The following is a 24,209-nucleotide window of genomic DNA, read 5'->3' as shown; positions in this document are numbered from 1 at the left end:
GTTGAGGGACGCAATTGGGTAAGAGTTGTGAGCAAATCCGACTTCTCGCATCTACTCCGAAAAAGCTAGCAGGTGGTGCGGCTTGCTGCAATACCTTCTCCTGCCGACAACCCGGAGAGTGACCAGATCTCTGATCCATCTTACCTTCGGACCATATGTACGAGTGCGGTTTTTCGCTCATGCCGTACTAGAAACACTGCATGGCATTCAGTGACAAGGTTCCTCATAAACAACAAATCTTACGGTGGTTGAATTGGCCTGGAATGTTGGAGCCCAGGAGTGTTACACCACCACGACAGTATCTCTATGCACAAGAGGCGCAGGAAACTACCCAGGTCCTCCAGAGTTATTGTCTAACAGATCGCAACATTCATCCAAGGCACATTCACTCAGCAAGCCAACGTGATCCAAGAATGATCTCCAAGGCCCTTCCACAGGTGGACCATTTCGTGCCTGTGCCTGAAACCAAAGAACAACTGGAGTTTGCCGATCTTGAAATTCTGGATTTCTCTCAATATGATGAAGGCAGTTTGCCCGCTAAGCAGGCCTTGGCGGATCAGGTGCAAAAAGCAATGACTACGCATGGATTTTTCGTGATTGTGAATCACGGAATTAGCGAAGCAGACGTAACCCGCATGGTGGATATTGGGCATACAATTCTTCGACGAACATCAGCGCAAGAGAAGCATCGACTTCAGGCTGACATGCTAGGGAAGGGCTCATATCCTGGTTTTAAACCTCGTGGTCACTGGAAATCAGGGGGGAAGCAAGGTGATAGAATCGAAAACTTCAATATCAACCGCAATCTGGATCAAAATGAGCAGCCTCAGACGTTCGAGCCTTATCGTTCGGAAGTTCAGGGGTTTGTGGATATCGTGCATAAGGACATCCTATATAAAATCCTACGCCTCCTAGCCAGAGCACTGGAGATCGAGGCCGAGGATTTCTTTGTGAAACTCCACGATTATGCTAAGCATGACGAATCATGGTTTCGCTGGATGGAATATTATGCTGACAAAGAAGAGAATGATTGTGGGGAGAACTCCCCCTGGTTAGGTGGTCATCAAGACCTGAGTGGTCTATCCTTACTATTCAGTCAACCTATGACAACCTTGCAGGTACGGAACTATCAAGACGATGCACAGTGGAAATATGTACCTCATATTCCGGGAGCCATCATCGTCAACGCCGGCGAACCGTTAATGTGGTGGACCGGAAACTATTTCAAAGCAGCAGTGCACCGTGTGATTGGACCGCCATCGGATCAGCGGGGTCATGATCGAAGCAGTGTATTTTATTTTGTCGTGCCCAATGACGATGTGGTTATCAACACATTACTCGACGAGAGTCCGGTTTTGCGCCGTGCGAACATTACTGCGAAGTGGTTTGAAGAGGGCCAAGCTCCCACCAGCAAAGACTGGGTCAACAACCGCATCAGGGTTACTGGTCAAAAGGTTCTAGACTTTAACGAAGGAGGTCAAGAGCAAGCTAAGAACAGTGTTGAACAAAAGATCGGGAATGTCACTACCACTTGGTTCAAATGAACAGTCAAATGCGCGAGATCCTCAGAAGGGTTTTGCTTTTAGTGTTGCAGAACTTGGTGCCCACCCAATGGAGGCTGACGGCGAATTGTCATGATGGAAGCCCTTTGATAGCCTAGATGCCAATCTATCCCAGCCCGATGTGAATTTCGTTAGGTAACAACTGCGGCCAGCTCAGATACTGCTCAGTGTTCAGCTCCGAGAACTCGGAATTTCAATATCCGTAGAGTTCTTTTTCATAATGCCTTAGCAAATTCTCCTTGGCATTCAACCTCGGGCGCGGGTCTCTGTCATTGATGAGTGACAGAAGCGGGCTAGCAATCTCTCCACAGACTGAAGTCCTGGTACTATCGTTTCCACTCTCTCCGCTCAACTCATTTCAGTGGCATTGTGTGCCCTATACGTTATTTAGCCTCGGGGCAATTATACCTGAGATCTCCTGAAGGCCAAAGCAGAGGCGTATGCTGAATCGTATATATCACTCAACGTTGGTGCACACTGCATCCAAGAGTATTGGCACAGAGTGTCGGCACAATTAAAGAAACAGAGTCCTTTACGCAGACAATGGCTAATAATGGCAATGGCAAGTCAAATGGAGAGAGCAGCTACTTCGGAGAGGCCTTCACGGCACCTGGACTGCCCCGCTTCACAAGGACCATCACTGGCCACGACGAACAGGATGGGAGCACTCGTTTCCTCGTTCGTGATGAAGGGGACCACCAGGTCGTCAGGAAGGCTAAAGGTTTCGACTTCGAAGCAGCGCAAACGGTTCTCTACGCTACATTTGGAGTACCGGTCGATCTAAAAGATAACGATGATATCCGGGCCGTCCGTGAGGGCTACAAGGTATGAGATGACCCAATGCTCCCAATTGCACAGAAAGTTCCCCAGCTGCTGTTTATTTTGAGACTACCGGCTGACGCTGTCAAACATAGGGAGGCCACCACATAAAGAACGGCACATTCGTATCAATGCTCGACTTCAGCCCGGGTGCGGAGACGCCGATGCACCGTGGAGAGTCCATCGACTACAACGTCGTGATTGAGGGAGAGTTTGACCTAGTGCTAGACTCCGGAGAAGTAACGCGGATGCGTAGAGGTGATGTGAACGTCCAACGCGCCACCAACCACAAATGGGTCAACGTTTCTGGCGACAGGAAGGAACCGGGTCGCCTGTTCAATGTCCTGATAGATATACAATTGCCGTTATCTGTAAATGGCCAAGATCTCAAAGGCTTCTCAGAAGGTTACCCTGCAGAGTTGGGCTATGGATATGGTGTCGAAAGGCATGAACATGCCGGTAAAGCTGTGGATGAGTCAGTAGCCACCAGTTAATACTTGGGGTCGACCGCCACATTGGTAGGCGATACACTTCTTAAGCCTTAACAATTCAGAGCTCTCAATCATTTGAATTCGAATTCGGCCAGGTTCATTGCCTTATTTGTATCTTTTTGGCTGTTCGTTCCGGCTTTGCGAACAATAACGTTCTTTAGATAACTTAAGAGTGGGCCCCATTGTCTTCGGGTTTATGCACGCGCATACTTTGGAACAGCTATATTGATCGTTAAGGTGTACTGACACAGAGTTTCGCCCTTTTGGGTATGCAAGTAGGTGAAAAATTCCAGAACCATTCCAGTGCCACTCGATTGAACCAGCGAACTTCGATTGTGCTATTGATATGTATCCTGTGGCTTGCTTCTCCTCAATTGTTCTTCTTGAGGTACTCGACTCCCCTAAGTGCAGACACAACGGCTTTGATGCCTACAAGTGGCCATCCGCTCCAAGCGGCATCCCACAGATTCGGAAGGGAGATCTTGCCTGTCAGCACACCAGTAACGCTGATTGGGACAACTTGAGCCTGGTTATTGCCTGAATCTCCCACAGCTGTTCTGACCTTTTGATAAACGTTGGGTAGTCCATCTGCTCCATACTTTGTCCGCAACTTCTGATACCATTCACGATCGTAGATGGCCCAGAATTCTTCCTCGGTATAAAAGGTATCAGCATAGAGCCACTTCATCCCACGCAGCGACCACAACTTTGTTTCCACCCGTCGGTTGCAGGCGACTCGGTCTTCTGACGGGCAGCGCGTCCACACACCTATGTTTAGGAGAGATTCGCCGGTTGTTCTACCGGGTTCGGTTGGTGAGGGGGTATGTGGATTCATAGAAATCCGCTCATTCTGTTTGATCGGGCACAACCACAAAGGGTATATTGCATACTCATCGTGCATCCAGTCCATAAATTCCGCTGCTGTCGATTGAGGGAGACAGAGATCTTGTATCATGTACCCAGCACCCAGTTTGCTGGCGTGCAGACCATGATATAATATCCGAGTCGACATGAGCCAATCTAGAGCAAATCTTGTGACGCGGTTGAATGGGACACCGAACCATTCGAAGACAAAAGTACCGGTCCAGAATGCGCCACGGTCGTAACGAAAAAAATACTCTGTCGTCAAAGCCAATTCTCGGTAAGGTCTTTCTTGGAATTTGTTTCGTGCCAGCGTATCTTGGGCATGTAAGTAGAACCACTGATCCCAGCGTCCCGAGAAGGAAATGATCGGAGGAGCCTTTCCCTTCTCATACAGATCGAGATCCATCAGAGAGCCAGACACAATGACGCCGCTGTCTTTTGAGAACATGATACCATCCACGAAATCAACAGCAGGAGACGACTCCAGATCTTTCATCTTTTTCTGTGCGTCCGAGAATGTGTCGACTGGGTGGTATGACAACTCAACAAATTCACGCGCGGGAATAAGTCGAACTTCGAAAAGTGTTGTCACACCAATCGTGCCGAAAGTCGCAGCAGATCCATAAAAGAGATCTGGATTCTCGACAGGCGAAGCGGTGACGACTTCACCATTGGCAAGAATGACCTCGACCCAGTTAATACACTGATCAAAGAAGCCATATCGAAACGAACTCGACTCGCCGCCAGTCCCTGCAAAGGCACCACCAACTGTGATACCAGGAAACTCGGGAACGACAGGTGGTATAAGACGAAAGGGTAGAGTAGCAGCTACCAATGCGTCCATAGGGACATTGGATTCCACAAGACATGTTTGTGCCTGTGGATCGACTGAAAGAACATTTTTGAGCCCTGACGTGTCGATGGATGTTGCATCCGAGAAGAGATAGGATCTTGTGCTATTTGTTCCACCATGGTATATTCGGAATGGGGTTTTTTCTGCGTGGAAACGAGCGATGCGATGTGCGAGTCTCGACACCGCTAAATGGTGTATGTCCATTTTAATGCGCTTTCAAGGTGTAAAGATCAGTAAAGCTGGTGGCATATTAGGAGACAAGCTTGGGGCGGGTGACAGTCCAAGTGAGGCCGTGGGGTAGAATGGCGACCGCCATTGCTTTCTATGACTGACAGGATACATGGCAAGGTGCAATTTACAACAGGGAAAGGAAACTGAGGTTCCACGACTGCTCTGGCCCAATTCCCAACTTGCTTAAGGTTGGCAATAGCCCACTTTGTGGCACTCCTTCAGACTTCAGTCGAAGGCGCCACATCAACCTGAGGAAAGAGCTAAAAAGCACTCCACAACAAATATCAACAATTCGCACGCAGGCAATGAGTTGTCGTCCATTTGCGAGAACAAATACCTATCTGTGAAACGGTGAGAGAAGCGAAATCACCAGCGCATTTCCGAGACACGACCAGTGCTCGTCCAGAAGGTGGTTGGAGGAGTTGCCAGAGCGCAGGCTTGACATAATGCCTGGTTTGCAGTGGCGCATCCGTGTCTGAGAGCGCTTTTGTGAACCGAACCACTTTGCTTGCGAGTTGGCAATGTTGTTGTTCATATCTCAAGTGAGAAATGACTAGTCATGCTTCTAAGCGGCAGGCCGTTTTTATTCACTGGCTGGACGCCGATACGGAGGACAAGACATGTTGGGGACGGCTGGCATCCAATGTGATGGATTTGTTTTGGTGACTTTGACTTGCTTCGTGTTAGAACTTAAAGTCAGGAGGCGGGCTGAAATAGGCGGCTGAGCACGGCTGGAACCCCCCTTTTTAGGAATGACATCGCATGGTTAGGGAATCCCGTCCGCGTCCCCATTTCTCCGGCTTGTGAAGTGCCACAGCTGGTTGACTGGTTTGGGAAGGAGTTCTACAAAGATTGTCTGAGATACTTAGTACTTAGCTAGTACGAACACGAAATGCTTGGAATCTTAACCTCCACATCTGAAGGCTCAAAATCTCGGAAACGTGCACTTACAGTTCTGAACATGGCCTATCCGTACGAGTCAATTCATCCCGAATCGGCCTTACCGCAGGCTTGTATCCTTCAGCTCAGCCACTGCAGGTGTCCCGGGTAAGCCATGGCCACGATTCAAGCACTCTCTCTTGAATGACTCTCCTTTAAGAGGGCATTCAATTGCCACCTTTCATACTCATACCAGGCGAAAGGATATCACGACAACCTCAGAAATAATGACGCTAGTCCCGGGCTCTCAGTTCACGCACTTCACCTACAACCCTAGCTTGGTTGGCAATGGGCTTTACATTGCCATACTGTCGGTCTGTTTACTCGCCCAGGTCGTTCAAGGTGTACGCTATCGAACATGGGACTTCACAGCGCCAATGCTGGCAGGGATCTTACTCGAGCTGATGGGTTATACGGCACGAATCTTCATGAACAAGGATCGCAGCAGTAGAGAGGCTTTTCTCTTGTTAGCATACTACTCAACATCACTTCGTGCTCAGGGACTGATATGATGACACAGGGACAACATCACCCTCATCCTCGGACCGGCATTCCTGGCTGCTTCAATCTATCTGTGCATGGGTCACCTCGTCAAGGTCTATGGTGAACATCTCTCTGCTCTCAAGGTGGGTTTAGAAAAAGAAATTCGCTGCTGCATCCTTGTGTTGACGGCCAATCAGTCTCGGACATATCTTCTGATCTTCGTGGCGTGCGATCTTCTGAACTTGATCCTCCAAGGAATGGGAGGAGGCATTTGCTCGACCCAACAGCAGCCCAAAGGAATTCAAGCAGGCATAAATATTGTTATCGCTGGCCTCGCCACCCAGGTGGCTTCTTTATTCATCTTTATTCTTTGTTGCCTCCATTTCGCCAACAACGTTCGTCGTCAGTCGTCGAAGAAGCTATCTGACTGCGAGCACGTGAGACAATCTCGGTCTTTCCGTGCATTTCTTTTTGGTATGTCCTCCCTTTGAATGCAATATTTGTTGTACAACTGGCTTACAGGAGGGTTTCTTCATAGGCATTGGTTTGGCGACATTATGCATCTTCATACGATCGGTGTTCCGTATCGTAGAGTTACGGCAAGGCTTCACTGGGCCACTTGCAAATAGTGAAGTGCATTTCATGGTATGAAATGCTATGTTATCCACTTACTGCCAATGACTGACTTGGAAAGGTTCTGGAAGGTGCCATGATCCTGATTGCCACCGGTGCACTTACCGTTTTCCATCCTGGTCGCTGCTTTCAGGGACATTGGAAAATCCTAGCGATCGAGAAAGATGAAGAGCCTGGTTATGATTCAGATGGCTCGCGTGTGTCAGATCAGCCAAGAACATCAGGGGCGGCAGTAAAAGAGTGCTCAACCATCTCGGCACAGGAAATCAAAGCACAAACACAGCATTCGGTCGCCGAGGTAGTCCTAACTCCAATGGCAAGTCCAAAATAACGGTTGCGAATCTCGGTCGAGTTGGTTAGCGTGCCCTTTGTTATTAGCGAAGACTGGTTGAACTCTGCTTAGAATACTTACTTACGATTAATGTAGCGCTCTTTGACAAATTATGATCTTGTCTGACTGATGAGGCTCACGAGCGCAAAGGCCACAATGAGCGTTGCATCGCCTGAGCTACCTCATCCACATTATCTGTCAGTTACCAGACTATTTACATATTTTACGGTAGGAGAATCTCACCAGCTTAATGTCTCGATAGTCGTGAGAGAGGTGTGCAAATGCTTGTCAAGTCAGAAGAACCTCTGGCGTGACCTCACAAGCCACTACACGCTTGACGAAGATCACGCCCTCGTCACCCGTTGCACACCTCGCATACAAATATTAGTCATACATATCTCTACCTATTTCACTAGAGGTCATTGTCATAAGAACGGTACGACGTTCTTCCACCTCCCGCAGGGAGCGGGACGACTGTCGCTCCGAATGACCTGACTGGACGTGAGTATTATGTGTGTCCGAAATTCTCGGACATGCCAGAAAAGGCTTGAGAGCCTACTGACTAACTCGGACCGCGATGAGGAGTTGATATCGATCTTGACACCATCCACACACGCAAATCTGTAATATCAAAACAAGAGCAACCGAGCTCTACCAGAGTGGACCATAGATTTTCATATTCCTATTTAATGTGTTTATCGAGCCTGACATCTCGGACCCATTAGTGGGAAGCACATCAGCACTGGTTACCACGACCCATGACTTCCAAATTAATAGTCGTTGTCGGCGCCACTGGTACACAGGTGAGTCATTCCATTTCAAGTGTCAAGGTGAATGGAGATTCCTCGTTGGGACGATTGTTGAGACGATGTTGGCCTTACCCCGGATCAAGACTAATACTGGTTGTGCTCTACAGGGCGGCTCTGTGGTACGCACATTTTCGAAAATCCCTGGCTGGGAGGTTCGAGCCATAACACGCAAACCTGATTCAGAGGCAGCTCGAAGGTTGAAAAACTCGACGCCGAACATCACAATCTACAAGGCGGATTTGGATGATGTCGAGTCCCTGAAAGCAGCATTCGAGGGAGCCGATGCAATCTTCGGCGTGACGGATTTCTGGCAATTTGTTCCACAATACCGAGGTAACACACAAGAGGTATGGGATCAGGCTAAGGCCCAATACAGTCACGGAGTGCCTTTGGATACCAGCAACGCCAAAGCAACTTGGAATGAGGTATGCTACCTTCGAGAGTTCCAACAAGGAAAGAACATAATCGACGCTGCTGCACATGCAGTTCCAGGACTTGAGACACTTGTCCTCAGCTCATTAAGTGATGCACAAAAGGCCAGTAATGGCAAATATACTTGGGTGTACCACTTCGACAGCAAGGCTCACTACGTCAAATACTTGAAATCGAAAGCGGAGAGTGGAGAGTCAAGTTACCAGTTACTGCTGAAGAAAACGAGCTACCTGCAGATGGGTTATTACCTAGATAACTGGAAGATGAACCCTTTTTTCACTCCTAAGAAGGTTCGCATCTCCTTGGGCTTTAATGTCCTAGCCTAGTTCACCTCGCTGGAGAACGCCTTACCGCTCTATGGGGCACAGGTGACTAACAAATCTTTAGGGGGAGGATGGCACAGTTCTCTTTAGGTCCTTCGACCCAATTGACACAGGAAAGGCCGAACATCCGACGCCTTTTGTCCATCCACCGACAGACACTGGCCCTTTCGTCGAAGCGCTGGTCCTCAAGGCAGCTCCAGGCACCGTATTACTTGGGACTTCCGGTCCAATGCCCTTCAACGATTACATCAAGTTATGGGGCCAGATCCAGGGTTTCGAGACTAACGTCCAGTATGTGAGCAGCGATCAAGTGGTCGAACTATGGCCAGATGGGTTTGGACTTGAGCTCGCCCAAACCGCTAGTTATGTTCGGGATTACGGCTGGGATGGGGGTGAGAGAGCCATCTTGCCAGAGCAAGCCGGTGTGGATTTGAGTGCGTTAACAGACGTTACATCGTACATCAAAAGCACTGACTGGAGCTCTGTCCTAAATAACTGAACCCTTAGTACGTGCCGTTCTGTAAGGGTTGTTCCGTGCATAGTAAGGATAAATTCGGGTTGAAAAGCTGGTGAACTACTGTGTCAGTCTTCGCATTCTGGTATTACCCACGTTTCCTATATTTAATTGCCAGGCACAGAGCCGTTGTTTGCATCATTGCTTTGGAACTGCGGTGGCAGACATATGGCCTGGTCTCCTGACCGGCCCTAGGCACTTGATGGCTTACTCTTGCCAAACTTTCATGGGAGAACTCAATCTTTCGCCGAGCACGTGCTCACATCATCTCCAGAAGTGCAAATCCTAATAAAGGAAGGCGAGATTGCGCAAAAACTGTTACTTGACGCAAAATATCCCAACTTAAGTTCGGTTCCGCATGACCGCGTTTCAAGATGCACATCTCAAGCCCAAAATGAATTATCTTGAGGCCAGGAAAAGCTGCTTTGTAGAAAATTGAAGGCTGAGATGTCGCCCTCCAGAGGGGGAAAGTAGTCCTCTGCGATATAAGGCACAGGGACCTCAGGTATGATATGATCCACAACACTGGAGGGTACACTCTGCATTGCAGATGGTATCTCATCTCGGAGATCCTGATGTTCGTGTTCCTGTACTTGATACTGTCGGAACTGGTTAACTTTTCGCCCGGCTGGTGGTATGCAATCGTAGACGATATCCATCACCTTGTCAAAGTTAGCAAGAGGATGACAGAGCATGGAATAATCTAGTCTTACTCCTTGTCCACGTGTTCTCACGTTGAGGCTATTCTGTGTCCCATCAGGGAGTCGGAAGCAGTAGTCATCATTCCAAAGCGCTGATAAACTGGCTGCCGTCTGCGCATTCACATCCCCGATTTGTAAACTCCGGCGTTTTAACAATTTGACAATCGTAAAGTAAGCAAGTTCGCCCTTGGCAACATCGACTTTCACCTTGAGTTCCTGGCTGTGAGATATTCGTAGGATCACCACTGCGACAAGAACCATGTGTCGAAAGTAGGATTCCGACGAATATAAAGCCCAGTCATTGTCGTTATCCATTTTGCATGCTTGCTGAGTCCATTGACATGCAAGTTGATGCAATTCGATGAGGTAGGAGAGATGCAAACATATGTCTGTTCCGAAGAAATGATATGCGTTGAGGTGAATTCGAGACATTCCAACGATGAGAGGGTTCGGGTACATCTGAGCTCTACTGCCGGCAGAAGCTGCTCGGTCCCCGGAACTCGTTCGCTCTGGTTGCATCTCCTTCAGAGCTTTCCGGCTCATTTCAAGGATCTGCTCATCAAACACCTGGATAAGCCCGTTCAACACCAGGTCCGATTGACATTTGACTCCGTCATTCGTGGCACACACGAGCTCCGTCAAGGTTATTGTTAAACGAGTGGAAAGTTTCTCAAATCTCTGCATCCAATATATACTGGACGGTACTGTTCTAGCAAGACTCCCGTCATAACTCGCGAGGTCGAACGCATCAGAAAGTAGATGCGGTGGTGAGCCAATAGTCCAGCTTGTACTTCAAGGAAACCAACGTGAGAATTTGAACGTGGAGAAGCCATAGAAATCTTACCAGTGGCAGACAAATTCCAAGTACGACCAGACTCGTGCTATATTCGCGTCTTGAACGATACTCATGATGCTTGTCGGTTGTATAGATGTTTGTTTCTGGGTGAAAAGATGCAACCGATGCTGTAGTGCGAGTTGCATAGTCGCACCACAGTACATGGGTGAAGGGTCTTCTGCTGCAGTCTGCATAGGTAAAGGCCAAACACAGAGTACTAAAAGCCCACAGATGGTAGGGAAATATCCTTTGACATGCAATAGTGCTTCCAATGCCAGGCGATTCACACCAGGGATAAGTCGTTCCAAGACCGTGGGATCTGTATCATATCTTCTTGAGCCCGTGATAACAATACACCAGAAAATGAAGGGCGATAATCGATAGTATGAGTCGGGCCGCGGTGAAGGGTTGAATATCGGGAGGATCGGATGATAATGCTTGAAGAAGCTAGGTATCTCTTAGTCGCCGGTTGAGGACTTCACTCTTGATTGGAGGGTTAATTTCTTGAAAACTTACAGTGCGAAGCATTCATCTATCTTTACAGACTGAATCGATATATCGTTGATCGAGCGTGCTTTCGTATTCGACGATGCTGGAACGGCCGATGACATGGAAGGGTTTATTGTGGTAAAGGGAGAGTCGACCGACAGATCACTTGTTGCTTCAGCAGCGATCGGGCTATCTTGGTGCCTTCGACCAGCGGACATGGTCGTCATCGAACTCCCACCAACATGACATTCCTCATCTTGATGATGAGACAGCCCTACTGGTTCTCGGGCGGATGGTGAATGCGGGTTTTTTCGCAGCATATCAATCTCGCGTTGCATCTCTGCTTTGCTGGTACATGAATTAGCTGAGATTTATGTTTACACAAGGTAAGACGCAAGGTAACGACGCAAGGTACATACGTTCGCGCCCTTTTTCTCTGAAATGTGGCTGAGAAATAACAAGGAATACCATTCGATGTACACCTACTGCATGATATGCTGCCCTTCTGTGAAGCATCGCATCTCAACTAACGGGCAGTAAGTTTATTGGAAGACGCCATTTTCACTGGCTTCTGTGGTGTCATACCTTTTGTTGTCGGCAAGGTGTACACGCCTTAACCTTTTTCGAATGCTGCAAGGAGCTCCTTTCCGGATGCCTGGCAGCTCCAGCACTCTGCGTGTCTCTTTCTATGTCCATTGCAGAAAATACTTCAGTAGCCGATCCGTTGGAGAGCGAGTTCCTTCTCGAACAGTATGTGAAAGAGGATAGGTCAAAAATTACCCTGAAACAAATTCGAGAACAAATGTTCCCCACTGTTCCGGCTTTGGGGGTCGAGGGGGCATGTCTGGGGAGTTTTCGATCTCTTGACGGTTCGGCTATCAGTTCTGAAGTCTGGGGTCTCGGGCCCCTCATCAGCTAACTAGTACGCACATTGACTGTTGGTTGCAAACGGGGTATTCAGCATACCCGTCGGACCAATTATTGTCCCCTCGCTGGGACGACTTTTGTGAGAAAAACATGTCCGAGAACTCGGAGACACGAAATATGAGCCGAGGCAAAGCCTCGTAGCCTGAGTGCTTTGTCCAATCATTTGTGGCATCTACTCCCATTCGAGCAACCAATACACAGCTTTACTTCTGCTTTACTTAGCACTCGCACGTGCCTTGATCTGATCGCAGTATGCCGAGAATAAACCCCAGGACAGAAAAGAAACGCGACATGTAGAGAGAGCGAAATCCGACAAGTCGCAGCAAGGACCACTTCAGGGCATCGCGAAATGGATGTTAAAATCGCAAGCGTCAAGCAGCAGGTGTGACTTGTTTCAAGCTACGCTTTGCTAAAACCATCGACAGTGTTGTGAATCTTGTTGACCAAGCTTACACGTCTTGACTGTAAAGAAGATGTCTACCACTACAGTGACTTATACAGAGGACAAAGATGGGAACCAGTTTCCTCTACCTCTCACGAAGACCGCACTATTGTCTCCTCGAGGGTTTACGTTCTTCAACAACCGAACGGGACACTTTCCCGGACAGTTGGAACCTATCCGAAAAGTTAGATATCCAAGGTATGAGGTGTAAGCCCTGCTTTTAGGAGAATTTTGTCTAACTTGGCTACACTTCGTCCAGATTCGAAACATTCGAGAAAGAACGAGCGTTTCGTAAATTACACCATGCAGCGGCCTTGAGATGGCTTGGTTCTCAGGGATATGGCAATGAAGGTGCTGGTGGCCACATGACAGTTCGCGATCCAGAGCTGGAGGATCACTTCTGGATCAATCCCTTCGCTAGGAGTTTTCATCATCTGACACCTGATGATCTTGTCCTGGTCAATGATAAGGGTATTGTAGTTGGTGGCAACATGCATTGTGTCAATCCAGCAGGCTACTTTATCCATTCCGCAATTCACAGAGCTCGCCCAGACGTCCATGCAGTTGTGCATATGCATACCATCGCAGGTAAAGCCTTTTCGGCCTTTGGGAAAGAACTTCCCATGTGGAATCAGGATTGCTGCCAGTAAGCTTTTTAAACCCCGTTATAAATGTCGAAAAACCAGAAACGTTGAGGCCATTTTACTAACTGCTGAATGGTACACAGATTTTTTGAAGCACAAACAGTCTTTCCTGCTTTTGATGGATTTGTTCTGGCTGCAGATGAAGGGGATGCAATCGCAAAGGCTTTGGGGCCTACAAATAAGGCAATCATCTTGCAAAATCATGGCTTGTTAGTCGTGGGTAGATCACCTGATGGTGCTGCCTTCACTTTCGGTGCTTTGGAACGCTGCATCGAAGCTCAATTCAAGACTGAGAGCTTGTCTCAACTGACCGGCTTCAACCCAACCCTAGTCACTCCCGATATGGCTAGAGGAGTGAAGAAATACTACGTGGATGAGTTCCAGTATCTCACATTTCAGCCTGCGTAAGTCTACCCACCTATCAGTGCTAAATGCCGGCTAACAGTACGCCAAATCAGCTTCGAAGACATGGTGCGTGCTTCAAACGGAGTTTTGCCCATGGAGACTGATGGAGAGATTTATCCTGATTGGGATGCTCCCTGATTCTCGCGGTGTAGTTAGGTAGTCAGTTGCAACGCCAGATCTCAAAGTAATGTGGCTCTGGTATTGACTGCTACCACACGAATCTGAGCTTCGAGTTTCTTGAGGGTTATGAGCCAGACTTGGAGTTTCAGCAGACCGTATATGACGATCAGACACTGGCTATTGCTGGCGAAAATGATTATTTAACTTTATCTGTCACTATCCCATCAGAATCTAGAATTAGCCAGAAACGGTCCCAGTAGATCTTATTCCGACTAGCGCTCTCCTGAAGTGAATGCAGAGAAAGATTTAGTGGCACAACCCCCAGACAGCCTGAGGCACGATGGCAGTGATGAGCCTCAAGGAGGCCCTAAGTCATGCTGGCGAAGAGTCTCGAATACTCTCCCCGGAATCTAAACTTCTGGAGACGCCCATCCATGCAGATCGGCAAACTCTTCGGATTTCCTCTTAAGGAATCACTCGGTGGTTCTAATGTCCGATTAATCATGCTGAAGGTGTTCAAAGTACATCCCTGTCAAGCAAACCATCCATCCAGCGCCAGGAGCCATTGGTCTGAAGAACGTGGAGACCCCTCAATTCCGAATTCTCGGAGTGCAAGCATGTGGGGTCGATTGGGACTGCGATAGAGCACAGGAGTGTCGGGCTTTATGGCCATGAAATTAGACCTTGCCAATGCTGGACCTGCTACGTTAAATCTGGGTTTCGTGTTGTTATTTAAGTCATCATCTAGGAGGAATCATGCGGTGCCAACCACATCTATCACTCGTCTACGGAAGGACTGGAAAGGCAGATTTCAAGACCACTTCACGGATTGGTGGACCAGAATGGCTGTGAATGTATCTACGGTGCCCTCCAATAGCCGCGATGAAGCCGCGCAGGACAAATTCGAACTCTTTCAGGAGGTAGAGAAGGCAACAGGCGCGATTTCCGAGCGTGAAGCTCGGATTGACACCCGGTTCACACCTGAAGAACAAAAACAAATCATCCGTCGGGTTGACAAACGACTTATTGTCACCTGTGGGATCATGTTTTGCTTCAGTCTCATGGATCGCAACAACCTTGGAGCGGCTTCAATCGCGGGCATGACAAAAGAACTGAAACTCATTCAATATCGATATGTGAGTACATCTTGCCTCCAACTCGTTTCGACTTTCTGTCGAAAGTTTGGCTGGATATTAATAAAGATCGTCCAGTCGACAATAGCTCTAGTCTTCTTTATCACCTACGTACTTATCCAACCATTGGCGAATGTCCTCTGTAGGAGATTTGGGCCACGGGTATATCTGGCTTTTATTACCACTACATGGGGGATTACTATGGTGAGTGACCAAATCTCCTAAGCTGCCTACACTTTTGGCTTGCCCACTCATTCTGCGGTGGGTTGTGACAGACGTGCTTCGGATTTCCCAAGTCATGGGAGGCTTTGGTCGCCCTACGTCTTGTTCTTGGTGCGCTTGAGGGTGGTTTCTTCCCTGGTAAGTCAAAAGAACTTTGAGTACCGCTCATATAAGAGGCGACGCTAATTGCCTCGTCTCCATGCTCGTTCAGCCTGCTTGTACCTCATCTCAACCTGGTACACACGTTACGAAGTCCAGAAACGATTTGCAGTCTTCTATCTTCTAGGTTGTCTTGCCTCGGCTCTTGGAGGTATCCTAGCTTATGGATTGATGCAAATGGTGAGACTAATGATAAACCAATATGGTATACTCGTGGAAAATCGACCGCTGATTTTGTTGGTAGGACGGCGTGGGACACTATGCAGGATGGAGATGGATTTTTATAGTAAGTACAGCGGCTATCACTCTGTCAACATGTTGGACTCAGCTCCAAAAATGCTACACGTCCGATGTATAGATTTAGTCTGTGAGTACTAATCGATGGATCTAGATTGAAGGGATTTTGACAATACTGATCGGCATCGTGGGATATTTCTTCCTGGTCGATTTTCCAGATCGCGCAGCAAAAACAGCATGGCGTTTCCTCAACGAGGAAGAGTGCCAGTTCATCACACGACGCATAGCGCAAGATCGAGACGATGCTGAATTGGATCCTTTCAGCCTGAAAAAGTGGACTCGTGCCGGTCTCGATCTGAAGATCTGGGGGTTTGCACTCCTTTTCTTCTTCAATGGCACGATCGCATATGCCATTGCTTTCTTCCTTCCTATCATCCTCAGATACAACATCGGGTTCTCAATAGCAGCGTCGCAATGTCTGGTAGCACCGCCTTACGCGCTTGCGGCACTTCTAATGTACGCAACGGCTTGGGCTAGTGATAAGATGCGACTTCGAGCGCCATTCATCGTGTTCAATGCTCTCCTGGCGATGATTGGATTGCCCATGCTTGTAAGTGTCGTGTGTCCAGCCGAGCAGGCGATTTTATGCAGTGGAATGAAAGTGAAGCCATTGATTAACGTTATTAGGGATTTGCTAGAAACAATGCCGCTAGATATGTCGGAGTATTTCTCGCTACAGCAGGGGTGACAGCAAACTTTCCGGCGATCATGGCATACCAGGTGAGGGAGGTCTCCGTAGAGGAGAATAGTATCCTGGCTGACATCTCCTGGAATAGGCCAACAATGTTCGTGGGCAATGGAAACGGGCATTCAGCAGCGCATCGCTCGTCGGAATGGGTAGCGTTGGGGGAATTGCCGGCGCTCTCGTCTTTCGGACTCAGGACGCACCGACGTATAAACCTGGAATCTACGCCGTCCTGGCTTGCAACACTTTGCTGATTCTGGTCACGGGCGTGATGAGTGTCTACTTTCATCGGTGTAACAAAAAGGCTGACCAAGGTAAAGAGGTGATCGAAGGCCTCGAAGGGTTCAGGTTTACGCTGTGATAGTCTGGTTGGGCTAAGACAATATATGAGAGATGGCTCTAAATCTAATATTTGTTGTGTCGATCAGTTGTCTATTGAGGAGATGTCAGGGTCGAAGCACTCACTCAGCACTGATGCCACGAAATGTCGATCACTGGAGCGAGCGTTGGAAGCGCGAAAACGGCAAGATTCAGGAACGATCTGCACTCTTGGATTGCATTAATCAATACCAAGTACTTTCTCGGTACCTGAGCACCTGGGCAAAGATCATAAGTATAAGTCAGGATCCTTCTCGAGAGGTAGTAGTCGACAAGTCGTTGATTATTGCTGTCTCTGACTGCTATTTAGTGGCTACTCAATTTTAGATCCACTTAACTGCCCGGTCAGTCGTCCTCTTCCGCATCTTCCTCATCTTCCTCATCTTCCTCATCTGTGTCTAAGCCAGTGTCAATCTTGGGAATCTCGAAATCACTACTATCGCTGTCGTACGTGGCCTCCTTGTGAAGGTTATTGGAAACCCCAACTACACCTGGATTTGGAAATGATAAGTCTTGGTGCTTTTCGCTGGAAGGACCATTTCCTGGCGCGAAGTTCTGATCTCGCAAGGTAGAAACTGTAGCCGTGCCTCCCACTTCGTATTCCATTGCAGCTGGGATAGTATTGACCGAGTCGTCTGGATGATGTCTTTTAGGCGACCTGATTTCATCTTCAAGTAGTCCGGTGGTTTTGACAGAAGTCTCATTCTCTTCCAGCTGCTCAAAGTAGCGCTTCTTGGGTGATAGCAGAGGCTCACTGGTCGTCGCGGTTTCATGTTCCAATCCACTTGCAACCTCAAGAGCAATATCAACCTCTACTGAAGCCCTGCTTATGTCATTGAGGGAGTTTTCTAGCTGAGACAAAATATCACGATCGCCATTCTTCTCTGACGGCGAAGTAGCAACTGAGGCATCGAGATCGTGACTGCTCGTTTGGCCCGATTCTTGTCGTATGAACGGGAAACGGGGTCGTAGCAAAGCCTCCACTGCTGGCATATCGGTTGAAGTCCTTGTGAGAAACGGAAGAATGCTGGCGGCTGCAACATTTCCATTAGTTGAGCTAATGGGGTTTAGAACACTCGCCAACATTGCTTCCTGGTGATTCAGAAGTATCGCAAGCCTGTCCAATTCCGTCCTGGATTGCCGTGGGACTATCGAGACCGTTCCGCGACCCAATAGCACAGGAAGAAGCCTCCAAGCGGAGGCAAAAGCGCCTGAGGGATTTCCCATGAGCAGCGGAATGAGATTTTTATTCGTATTGCGGTTTGTGTTAAGAGCTAGATTGAGAGCCTTCGAACTGTCTTGAGATTTGTCAAAATCAGAGGTTGACAACGCAGTTTTGAGATCATCACAGGATTCGGTCATCAACGCTGCAAATGAAGTTCGGTTGATGTCCAACTCCGACAAACTGACCATGTTCATAACGTGACCAATGATTTCATAACAGAGCGCTCTCGCTCCTTGATGCCACGACGATGCTTGAAAGCAAAGTAATGCTTGATTGAATATTGTTCGATATAGGGGGAGAATGCTCTGTTCGTAGGTACGACACAGAGACAATAGGAGGGCCAGGCATGAGAGCTGTAGTTTGGGTAAATTCGACAGCAGTTCTTCCTTTTCCTCCTTGCCCGCCTCGTTGTGGAATCTCAAGTTATGTCCGTGACGGCCTTGCCTCTCCGATGGATTTACTGACAAAATTCGAGCTGTCAAATCCAAAATATCACCACATGGCACAGGGATCTGTTGGATAGTCGCTAGAGAAACGAGATGCTCGAGCCAGGAGATGAGTGTCTCAACTCGGGAGCTGCCTTCAGATATACCTGTCCATGGTGATAGTCCGAGCTGGTCCTTGCCAGAGATCCCTGGCGGCTTGGAGAAATTATGCTTGCTAGTATTAAGCACGAGGGACGAGTTGTTGGTATTGTATTCTTCCAGAACGGTACGAAAAACATGATTTGTGGTTTTGTGAGCAGCTTCAGCAATACTTGTTGCCATTTGCGTCCATTCTTGGCCAGCGGTGTTCTTGGGAGCACATGAGATCAATGCACATAGAAGCTGAATGCTGAGTTTAGTGGTAGGTTGAGGGCTACTATGGTCCTCAACCAGGCTCAAGCAGATGGGTTTGATACGGTTCAGAAAAGGACGAAATATCGAGGCATGCTGAGGGAGAAGTTGGAGCCAACACTGGAGTACTGTATCAAGTAGCGGACTTGAGACTGAGACTGCTTTGTCGCCAGACTTGATAGTCGATGGCCGAATCAAACTGAGGCAAGCTGTAAGGAACGAAGGCAGCAGTGGTGTCGTAATTTCCCTAAGCAACGCTGGTTGGTGTTGAGTCAGGAGGAAAATTCTCATGACGGTGGTGAGATATAATCGTTTGATTTCTGGTGCTTCAGACTTGCTCAGACAGCTTACAAGACCGCGGGCCCAAGGTTCTGAAGCGCTTAGCAAATTCGAGCCAGCAGTGTCGATGATGGCTTTGATGAAGATGGCAGCGGACAACCTCCCGGCCGCAGACCTATCTTGTAACAGCGCGCTAATGCGAGTCTTTAGCTTGTGTGTAGTTACTGAAGCCGTATTGGTCTTTGCATCGGAAAAGTAAACCTCCAGAGGGCAAGCCGCAAGTGAAGATGCGAGAAAGGCGGCGACTCGAGGCAAATCCTCCACTGGAGTGACATTGAAGCGATTGACGATAGCTTTGAAAGAGCCATCTTGCTGCATGATTCCCCAGAGTAGAATGGGTACCCAAGGACCGATCTCCGTTGGAGTCTTCAGAATTCTCACCAGTAAAGAACGTAGTCTAAATTTATTGATTGTCGAAAAATATATTGAGAAACCATCATACTACGCTCGATCGGGAACTCATACTTGCCGCCGTAACATCCCTCACAAATATATTAGCACTATCGTTCAGCGACATCATTAGCCACGACAGTACAGGAGTCAATCTTTCTATCGATACTTAGAGATGATAATCGACCATCTCAAGTCTACATTTCCCTAAGACTGATTCAGAAGATTTGCTCTGGTGGAATAAATCGAGCCATGTTGTACATGAGGCTCTGTCTGCACTAGTACCGATGACATCGTTAACGCGCTTTTAGTGCGCACTAACTGTTTAGCAATCAAGCTCCCCTTTGTCTCGAACGACAACGCTGAAACTCACGCGTTATCAAACAATTCCTACATACTTTACTTTCATTATTGCCAACTGGGACGTGTCATTCATTACAACGAACACTGAGAAACGCGTAGACTTCATTGTGTGAGGCTCCTTATCGCAGATTCTGTTGATATATCTTGTGGCCTGTTCTCTAGACATATCCGATGGGTCCCAACCCCAGCAACTTGCAACCATGAGCGAACCCAACTCGAAAAGGAAGATAGATATTGTCGATCTCACCGGGGATGATGATGTAAGTACGGCGAGCGCTCCTGCTGCTAAGGCACCCAGACGATATCCACCATCATTTTCTCCCTCGCCACAATCCCAATATTCTTCTTCACTAGGTTGGAAGAAGAGTACGTATCAGAAATCTCGGCAATATCCAACAGCATCTTCTGTCTCACAAAATAAGACGAAACCACCAGCCCAGTCTTTGGCAAGTGCATCTCAAGGATCACGGCAGTATCCACCATCATTTTCTACTCCATCTTACCGACACCCAAATGAACTACCAACACCACCATCATCAAGCCAGACGTATTCATCCAACCAGGGTCGAAATGCGTCTTTTGGGTCCAGTCAAATCTACCGAAGTAGCCCTGCGAGCCCTTACAACAGCAGGACACACAGCAAGAGCGATCGCGATGGTTGGCTGGCGTCTACCCAAGAACAAGAAGCCGACATTGCACGCGAGATCGACCTCACTGAAGATTTTGATGATGATGTGTACGAGAATTATCAACTCTACGGAATATTGAACACAAAAATTGTGGGTTGTAGATTTTATAATGGTCAGGCGACCGTTGGAGAGTATGTGAAGGTCCGCCGTGAGCCGTCCAACCCTTACGATACCAATGCAATTCGCATTGACAACGTACGCCGTGATCAAATTGGCCACATTGGCAGAGTGGTTGCTGGCAAGCTCGCACCTTTCATGGATTCCGGATCTTTGCTTGTCGAGGGTGCCCTCACCGGTCCCAAAGACTACTATGAATGTCCTATTGGACTGAAACTGTTTGGCACAAGTGACCCAGTCGCAGGAGCAGCCCTTCGTCAACAGATGCAGGATCTGAGGCTACCCATCAACGAGTTCACCAGGAATGAAAAAGAGCGAAAAAAGCGCGCACAGGACATGGAGAAGCAGAAGAAAGCTCGAGAAAAAGCTGCTGTTGCCATGATGAAGAACGGGGGCACTGTATTTGAAAACAATGGATCCGGGAAATACATAAATCGAGGTCAAGGTACGGTGGTGGGCTTACAACACGGACATCCGTCAGACATGAACCAGCTCTTGGAGGGTACTGCAACATTCAATCCGCGCGAAGTGGAGAACGTGGTCAAGCAGCTGGGTGTTGGCGAAGACGTCTTAGCCAAGTTACCCATGGCTGATCAGCCAAAAACACTTTCGACAAAGCTCTTGCCGTATCAGAGACAGGGACTGCAATGGATGCTTGACCATGAGTCCCCGAAGCTACCACAATCGAACGGTGTGGTTCAACTCTGGAAGAAATCAGGGAGCAATTGGTCCAATATCGCCACGAATTTTTCGATCACAACGCAACCAGAGCTTGCATCTGGTGGACTCCTAGCAGATGATATGGGACTGGGAAAAACTATCCAAATCATTTCGCTCATCATGGCAGATCCACACAAGAATGGTTCACCCACATTGATCATTTCTCCACTTTCAGTCATGAGTAACTGGAAACATCAAACAGAGCATCATGTAAAGACGAAATATGCCCCCCGCGTTCTGGTCTACCATGGACAAGCAAACAAGTACCTCAAACCTGCGAAATTGAAAGAGCACGATATCGTGATCACCACTTACCAGACAATGACCCAAGAGCTTTACCCTTACGGTCAATTGACAGCTGAGCCAACACCCACCAAGGACGGACTGTTCTCCATCAAATGGCGACGGCTCGTCCTCGATGAAGGGCACCAGATACGCAACCCGAAGGCCAAAATGTCACAGGCAGCATGTGCACTTGAGGCAGAATCGCGATGGATTCTCACGGGTACACCGATCGTTAATAATCTCAAGGATCTTTTCTCGCATGTCAAGTTCTTGCGTCTATCTGGTGGCTTGGCTGAATTTGATGTCTTCAACTCTGCACTTATCCGACCTTTGAAGTACAACGATCAGCACGCCAGGACGCTGTTGCAAGCTCTGATGTCGACCATGTGTTTGCGACGAATGAAGGATATGAAATTTGTGGACATCAAGCTTCCTGAAATCTCCTTCCACAAGTACGTGGTGAAATTCCTACCCCACGAACAGGAGCGCTATGATGCGTTCAAGAACGAGGCGCTTGGGATGGTGGAGGCGGTCAAGGCACAGAGCGGGGACAACACCATGACCCACCTGTTGGAAGTGCTTCTACGACTGCGACAAACCTGCAACCACTGGAAGATGTGTGACGAAGAGAGAGTCAAGAAGCTGCTCTCTCTTGTGGATGAGAACAAGATAGTGGATGTGATGAACCCTGCCAATCGAAAGGCGCTACAGGATCTTCTTCAAGTGCGCATCGACTCACAAGATGAGTGTCCAGTCTGTTTGGATAGCCTGCAGGATTCCGTGGTTACGGCCTGTGCGCATAGCTTCTGTCGCGATTGCATCAGCCGGGTCATTGAAACTCAACGTAAATGTCCACTGTGCCGGGCAGATCTTAGTGCTGATTCTCTTGTTGAGCCGTCGGCTGGAATGGGTGAGGATGAAGAGGCTGATGTCGATATTGACCCCGACACTACCAGCAGCAAGATCGAGGCACTTGTGCAGGTCTTGAAGGCCGCTGAGGGTGACGCGACGGTCAAAACAGTTGTGTTCTCGCAATGGACATCGTTCCTCGACCTCGTCCAAGTTCAGCTTACGAAACACGGATTGAACTTTACACGACTGGATGGGAAGATGACATCGACGGCTCGCGACGTCGCGATCGAATCACTCAACACCGACGATTCATGCAAAATCATGTTGGCATCTCTATCCGTGTGTTCAGTCGGCTTAAATCTTGTTGCTGCGAACCAAGTGATTCTGGCAGACTCCTGGTGGGCGCCAGCCATTGAAGATCAAGCTGTAGACCGGGTTCACCGTTTGGGTCAAACGAGGAAATGCAAAGTGGTTCGACTGGTGGTGGAGGGGACGATTGAGGATGAGGTGCTTGAGATTCAAGCTAAAAAGAGACAGTTGGCAAGCGAAGCCTTTGGCGAGAAAGATGGCGCAAGGAAGAGAAAGGAGCAACGGGCGGGTACTTTGAGGGACATTGAGAGAATGTTGGCTGGCAGGGAGGCGCCGGCGACAACTTACTCGTAGACTGAGGATTTCGATACCATGTGCAATTACCACCAACCGGATTTGGGTTTGTTGAGGGGACTTGGGGAGGTTGAGAAATTCGTTATTTGGGACGGAGTACGAGGAGTCCATGGGTAGATCCTAAAGGACAGGGGCAACCTGGTGCAACCAGGGGCTTTTTAGAAGAGCGAGTTCGTATGTAAAACAGGGCACAATGGACACACAACACCCGAGCAGATATCAGAAGAAGAAAAATGGCTGAGAAGACGCGTCGTGCGCGTCTTGGACGTGCCAACGGCTGTGGCTTGAAATGACATGACACCGGTCAACGCACGGAGAGCTGTCAGATATGAGCTTTCTGAGCTTCTTTCTGACCCTGGGATAAGCAAGGGTTGTGTTTGCATACTCGTAGTTTGTAGTCAGCAAACCAATTCATTTCATGGTCTGATATGTTGCAAATCGAGTAGTTGTAAAAAGTAAACGGAGGTTGATGCCACAGCAACGGCCGGCAAAATAAAACCGTTTTGTTGCATAAGCGAACCTAAGAAAAGCCGTGAAATTGGACCAGGGAGTCCTTATCAGCCACACGATCGCTCAGTGGCAGGGCATCCATTTCCGATGCCAGGTGGATGACAGCCGAGGGGCCTTCGGGGGCGTTATCCCTGGCGAAGGAAGCGGATCCTGGTTACGGAAAGATGTTGCACATGCTTTTTCTACAATCTTTGCTGTATTGAACAAGATTACTATCCTGTGGCCTTTTCTTGGAGTTGAAGTTGAAGTTGAAGGAGACAAAATGAACATCGAGAGGAATATAGGACCGGACTCAACATCGCTCTGTTTACCGCCGAGGTCAGGGTAGGTAATTAAGATGACTCCGTCCTTAAGATATTTAGCTGCATGTGACCACCCGCAGTCAATACGTCACATGGACAGCCAACGGGAATTTCTTTGGCCTCTCAGTTGTAGAAACCGGCATCCTGCATCATCGCGCATAAGCTCTAGGCAAGAAGTTAGCTAAACCCTGCCTAAA

The 24,209-nt window shown here is 48.4% G+C and overlaps 10 protein-coding genes across 10 annotated transcripts; 7 read left to right on the top strand and 3 right to left on the bottom strand.

Annotated features, from left to right (window-relative positions):
* Positions 1–200: 200 nt before the first annotated feature.
* On the top strand, positions 201–1,544 carry LTR84_008367 (uncharacterized protein; the record flags this gene model as incomplete). Its single annotated transcript, XM_064851913.1, has 1 exon — positions 201–1,544. One exon carries the CDS (start codon positions 201–203, stop codon positions 1,542–1,544), a length of 1,344 nt encoding a protein of 447 aa, XP_064701818.1.
* Positions 1,545–2,105: 561 nt separating this feature from the next.
* LTR84_008366 (uncharacterized protein) lies at positions 2,106–2,875 on the top strand (the record flags this gene model as incomplete). The annotated part of the gene is made up of 2 exons (XM_064851912.1): positions 2,106–2,387; positions 2,477–2,875. The coding sequence occupies 2 exons, from the start codon at positions 2,106–2,108 to the stop codon at positions 2,873–2,875; spliced, it is 681 nt and encodes a 226-aa protein (XP_064701817.1).
* Positions 2,876–3,242: 367 nt separating this feature from the next.
* On the bottom strand, positions 3,243–4,793 carry LTR84_008365 (uncharacterized protein; the record flags this gene model as incomplete). Its single annotated transcript, XM_064851911.1, has 1 exon — positions 3,243–4,793. The coding sequence occupies one exon, from the start codon at positions 4,791–4,793 to the stop codon at positions 3,243–3,245; it is 1,551 nt and encodes a 516-aa protein (XP_064701816.1).
* A 1,193-nt stretch (positions 4,794–5,986) lies between these two features.
* On the top strand, positions 5,987–7,206 carry LTR84_008364 (uncharacterized protein; the record flags this gene model as incomplete). Its single annotated transcript, XM_064851910.1, has 5 exons — positions 5,987–6,225; positions 6,280–6,385; positions 6,440–6,716; positions 6,781–6,887; positions 6,937–7,206. The coding sequence occupies 5 exons, from the start codon at positions 5,987–5,989 to the stop codon at positions 7,204–7,206; spliced, it is 999 nt and encodes a 332-aa protein (XP_064701815.1).
* Positions 7,207–7,964: 758 nt separating this feature from the next.
* Positions 7,965–9,269, top strand: LTR84_008363 (uncharacterized protein; the record flags this gene model as incomplete). The annotated part of the gene is made up of 3 exons (XM_064851909.1): positions 7,965–8,009; positions 8,123–8,737; positions 8,835–9,269. 3 exons carry the CDS (start codon positions 7,965–7,967, stop codon positions 9,267–9,269), a joined length of 1,095 nt encoding a protein of 364 aa, XP_064701814.1.
* Positions 9,270–9,667: 398 nt separating this feature from the next.
* On the bottom strand, positions 9,668–11,527 carry LTR84_008362 (uncharacterized protein; the record flags this gene model as incomplete). Its single annotated transcript, XM_064851908.1, has 4 exons — positions 9,668–9,946; positions 9,998–10,775; positions 10,830–11,267; positions 11,337–11,527. 4 exons carry the CDS (start codon positions 11,525–11,527, stop codon positions 9,668–9,670), a joined length of 1,686 nt encoding a protein of 561 aa, XP_064701813.1.
* Positions 11,528–12,709: 1,182 nt separating this feature from the next.
* Positions 12,710–13,865, top strand: LTR84_008361 (uncharacterized protein; the record flags this gene model as incomplete). Its single annotated transcript, XM_064851907.1, has 4 exons — positions 12,710–12,876; positions 12,938–13,324; positions 13,406–13,726; positions 13,781–13,865. The coding sequence occupies 4 exons, from the start codon at positions 12,710–12,712 to the stop codon at positions 13,863–13,865; spliced, it is 960 nt and encodes a 319-aa protein (XP_064701812.1).
* An 824-nt stretch (positions 13,866–14,689) lies between these two features.
* On the top strand, positions 14,690–16,704 carry LTR84_008360 (uncharacterized protein; the record flags this gene model as incomplete). The annotated part of the gene is made up of 8 exons (XM_064851906.1): positions 14,690–14,983; positions 15,059–15,184; positions 15,256–15,340; positions 15,414–15,541; positions 15,606–15,647; positions 15,753–16,208; positions 16,286–16,378; positions 16,435–16,704. 8 exons carry the CDS (start codon positions 14,690–14,692, stop codon positions 16,702–16,704), a joined length of 1,494 nt encoding a protein of 497 aa, XP_064701811.1.
* Positions 16,705–17,066: 362 nt separating this feature from the next.
* On the bottom strand, positions 17,067–19,439 carry LTR84_008359 (uncharacterized protein; the record flags this gene model as incomplete). Its single annotated transcript, XM_064851905.1, has 1 exon — positions 17,067–19,439. One exon carries the CDS (start codon positions 19,437–19,439, stop codon positions 17,067–17,069), a length of 2,373 nt encoding a protein of 790 aa, XP_064701810.1.
* A 635-nt stretch (positions 19,440–20,074) lies between these two features.
* LTR84_008358 (uncharacterized protein) lies at positions 20,075–23,200 on the top strand (the record flags this gene model as incomplete). Its single annotated transcript, XM_064851904.1, has 1 exon — positions 20,075–23,200. One exon carries the CDS (start codon positions 20,075–20,077, stop codon positions 23,198–23,200), a length of 3,126 nt encoding a protein of 1,041 aa, XP_064701809.1.
* Positions 23,201–24,209: the final 1,009 nt, after the last annotated feature.

The sequence above is a fragment of the Exophiala bonariae genome (assembly GCF_035927105.1).
Source record: "Exophiala bonariae strain CCFEE 5792 chromosome Unknown scaffold_31, whole genome shotgun sequence".
NCBI lineage: Eukaryota > Fungi > Ascomycota > Eurotiomycetes > Chaetothyriales > Herpotrichiellaceae > Exophiala > Exophiala bonariae.
The sequence above is the reverse complement of the archived record's forward strand: the minus strand, read 5'-3'. Positions and strand labels throughout refer to the sequence as shown.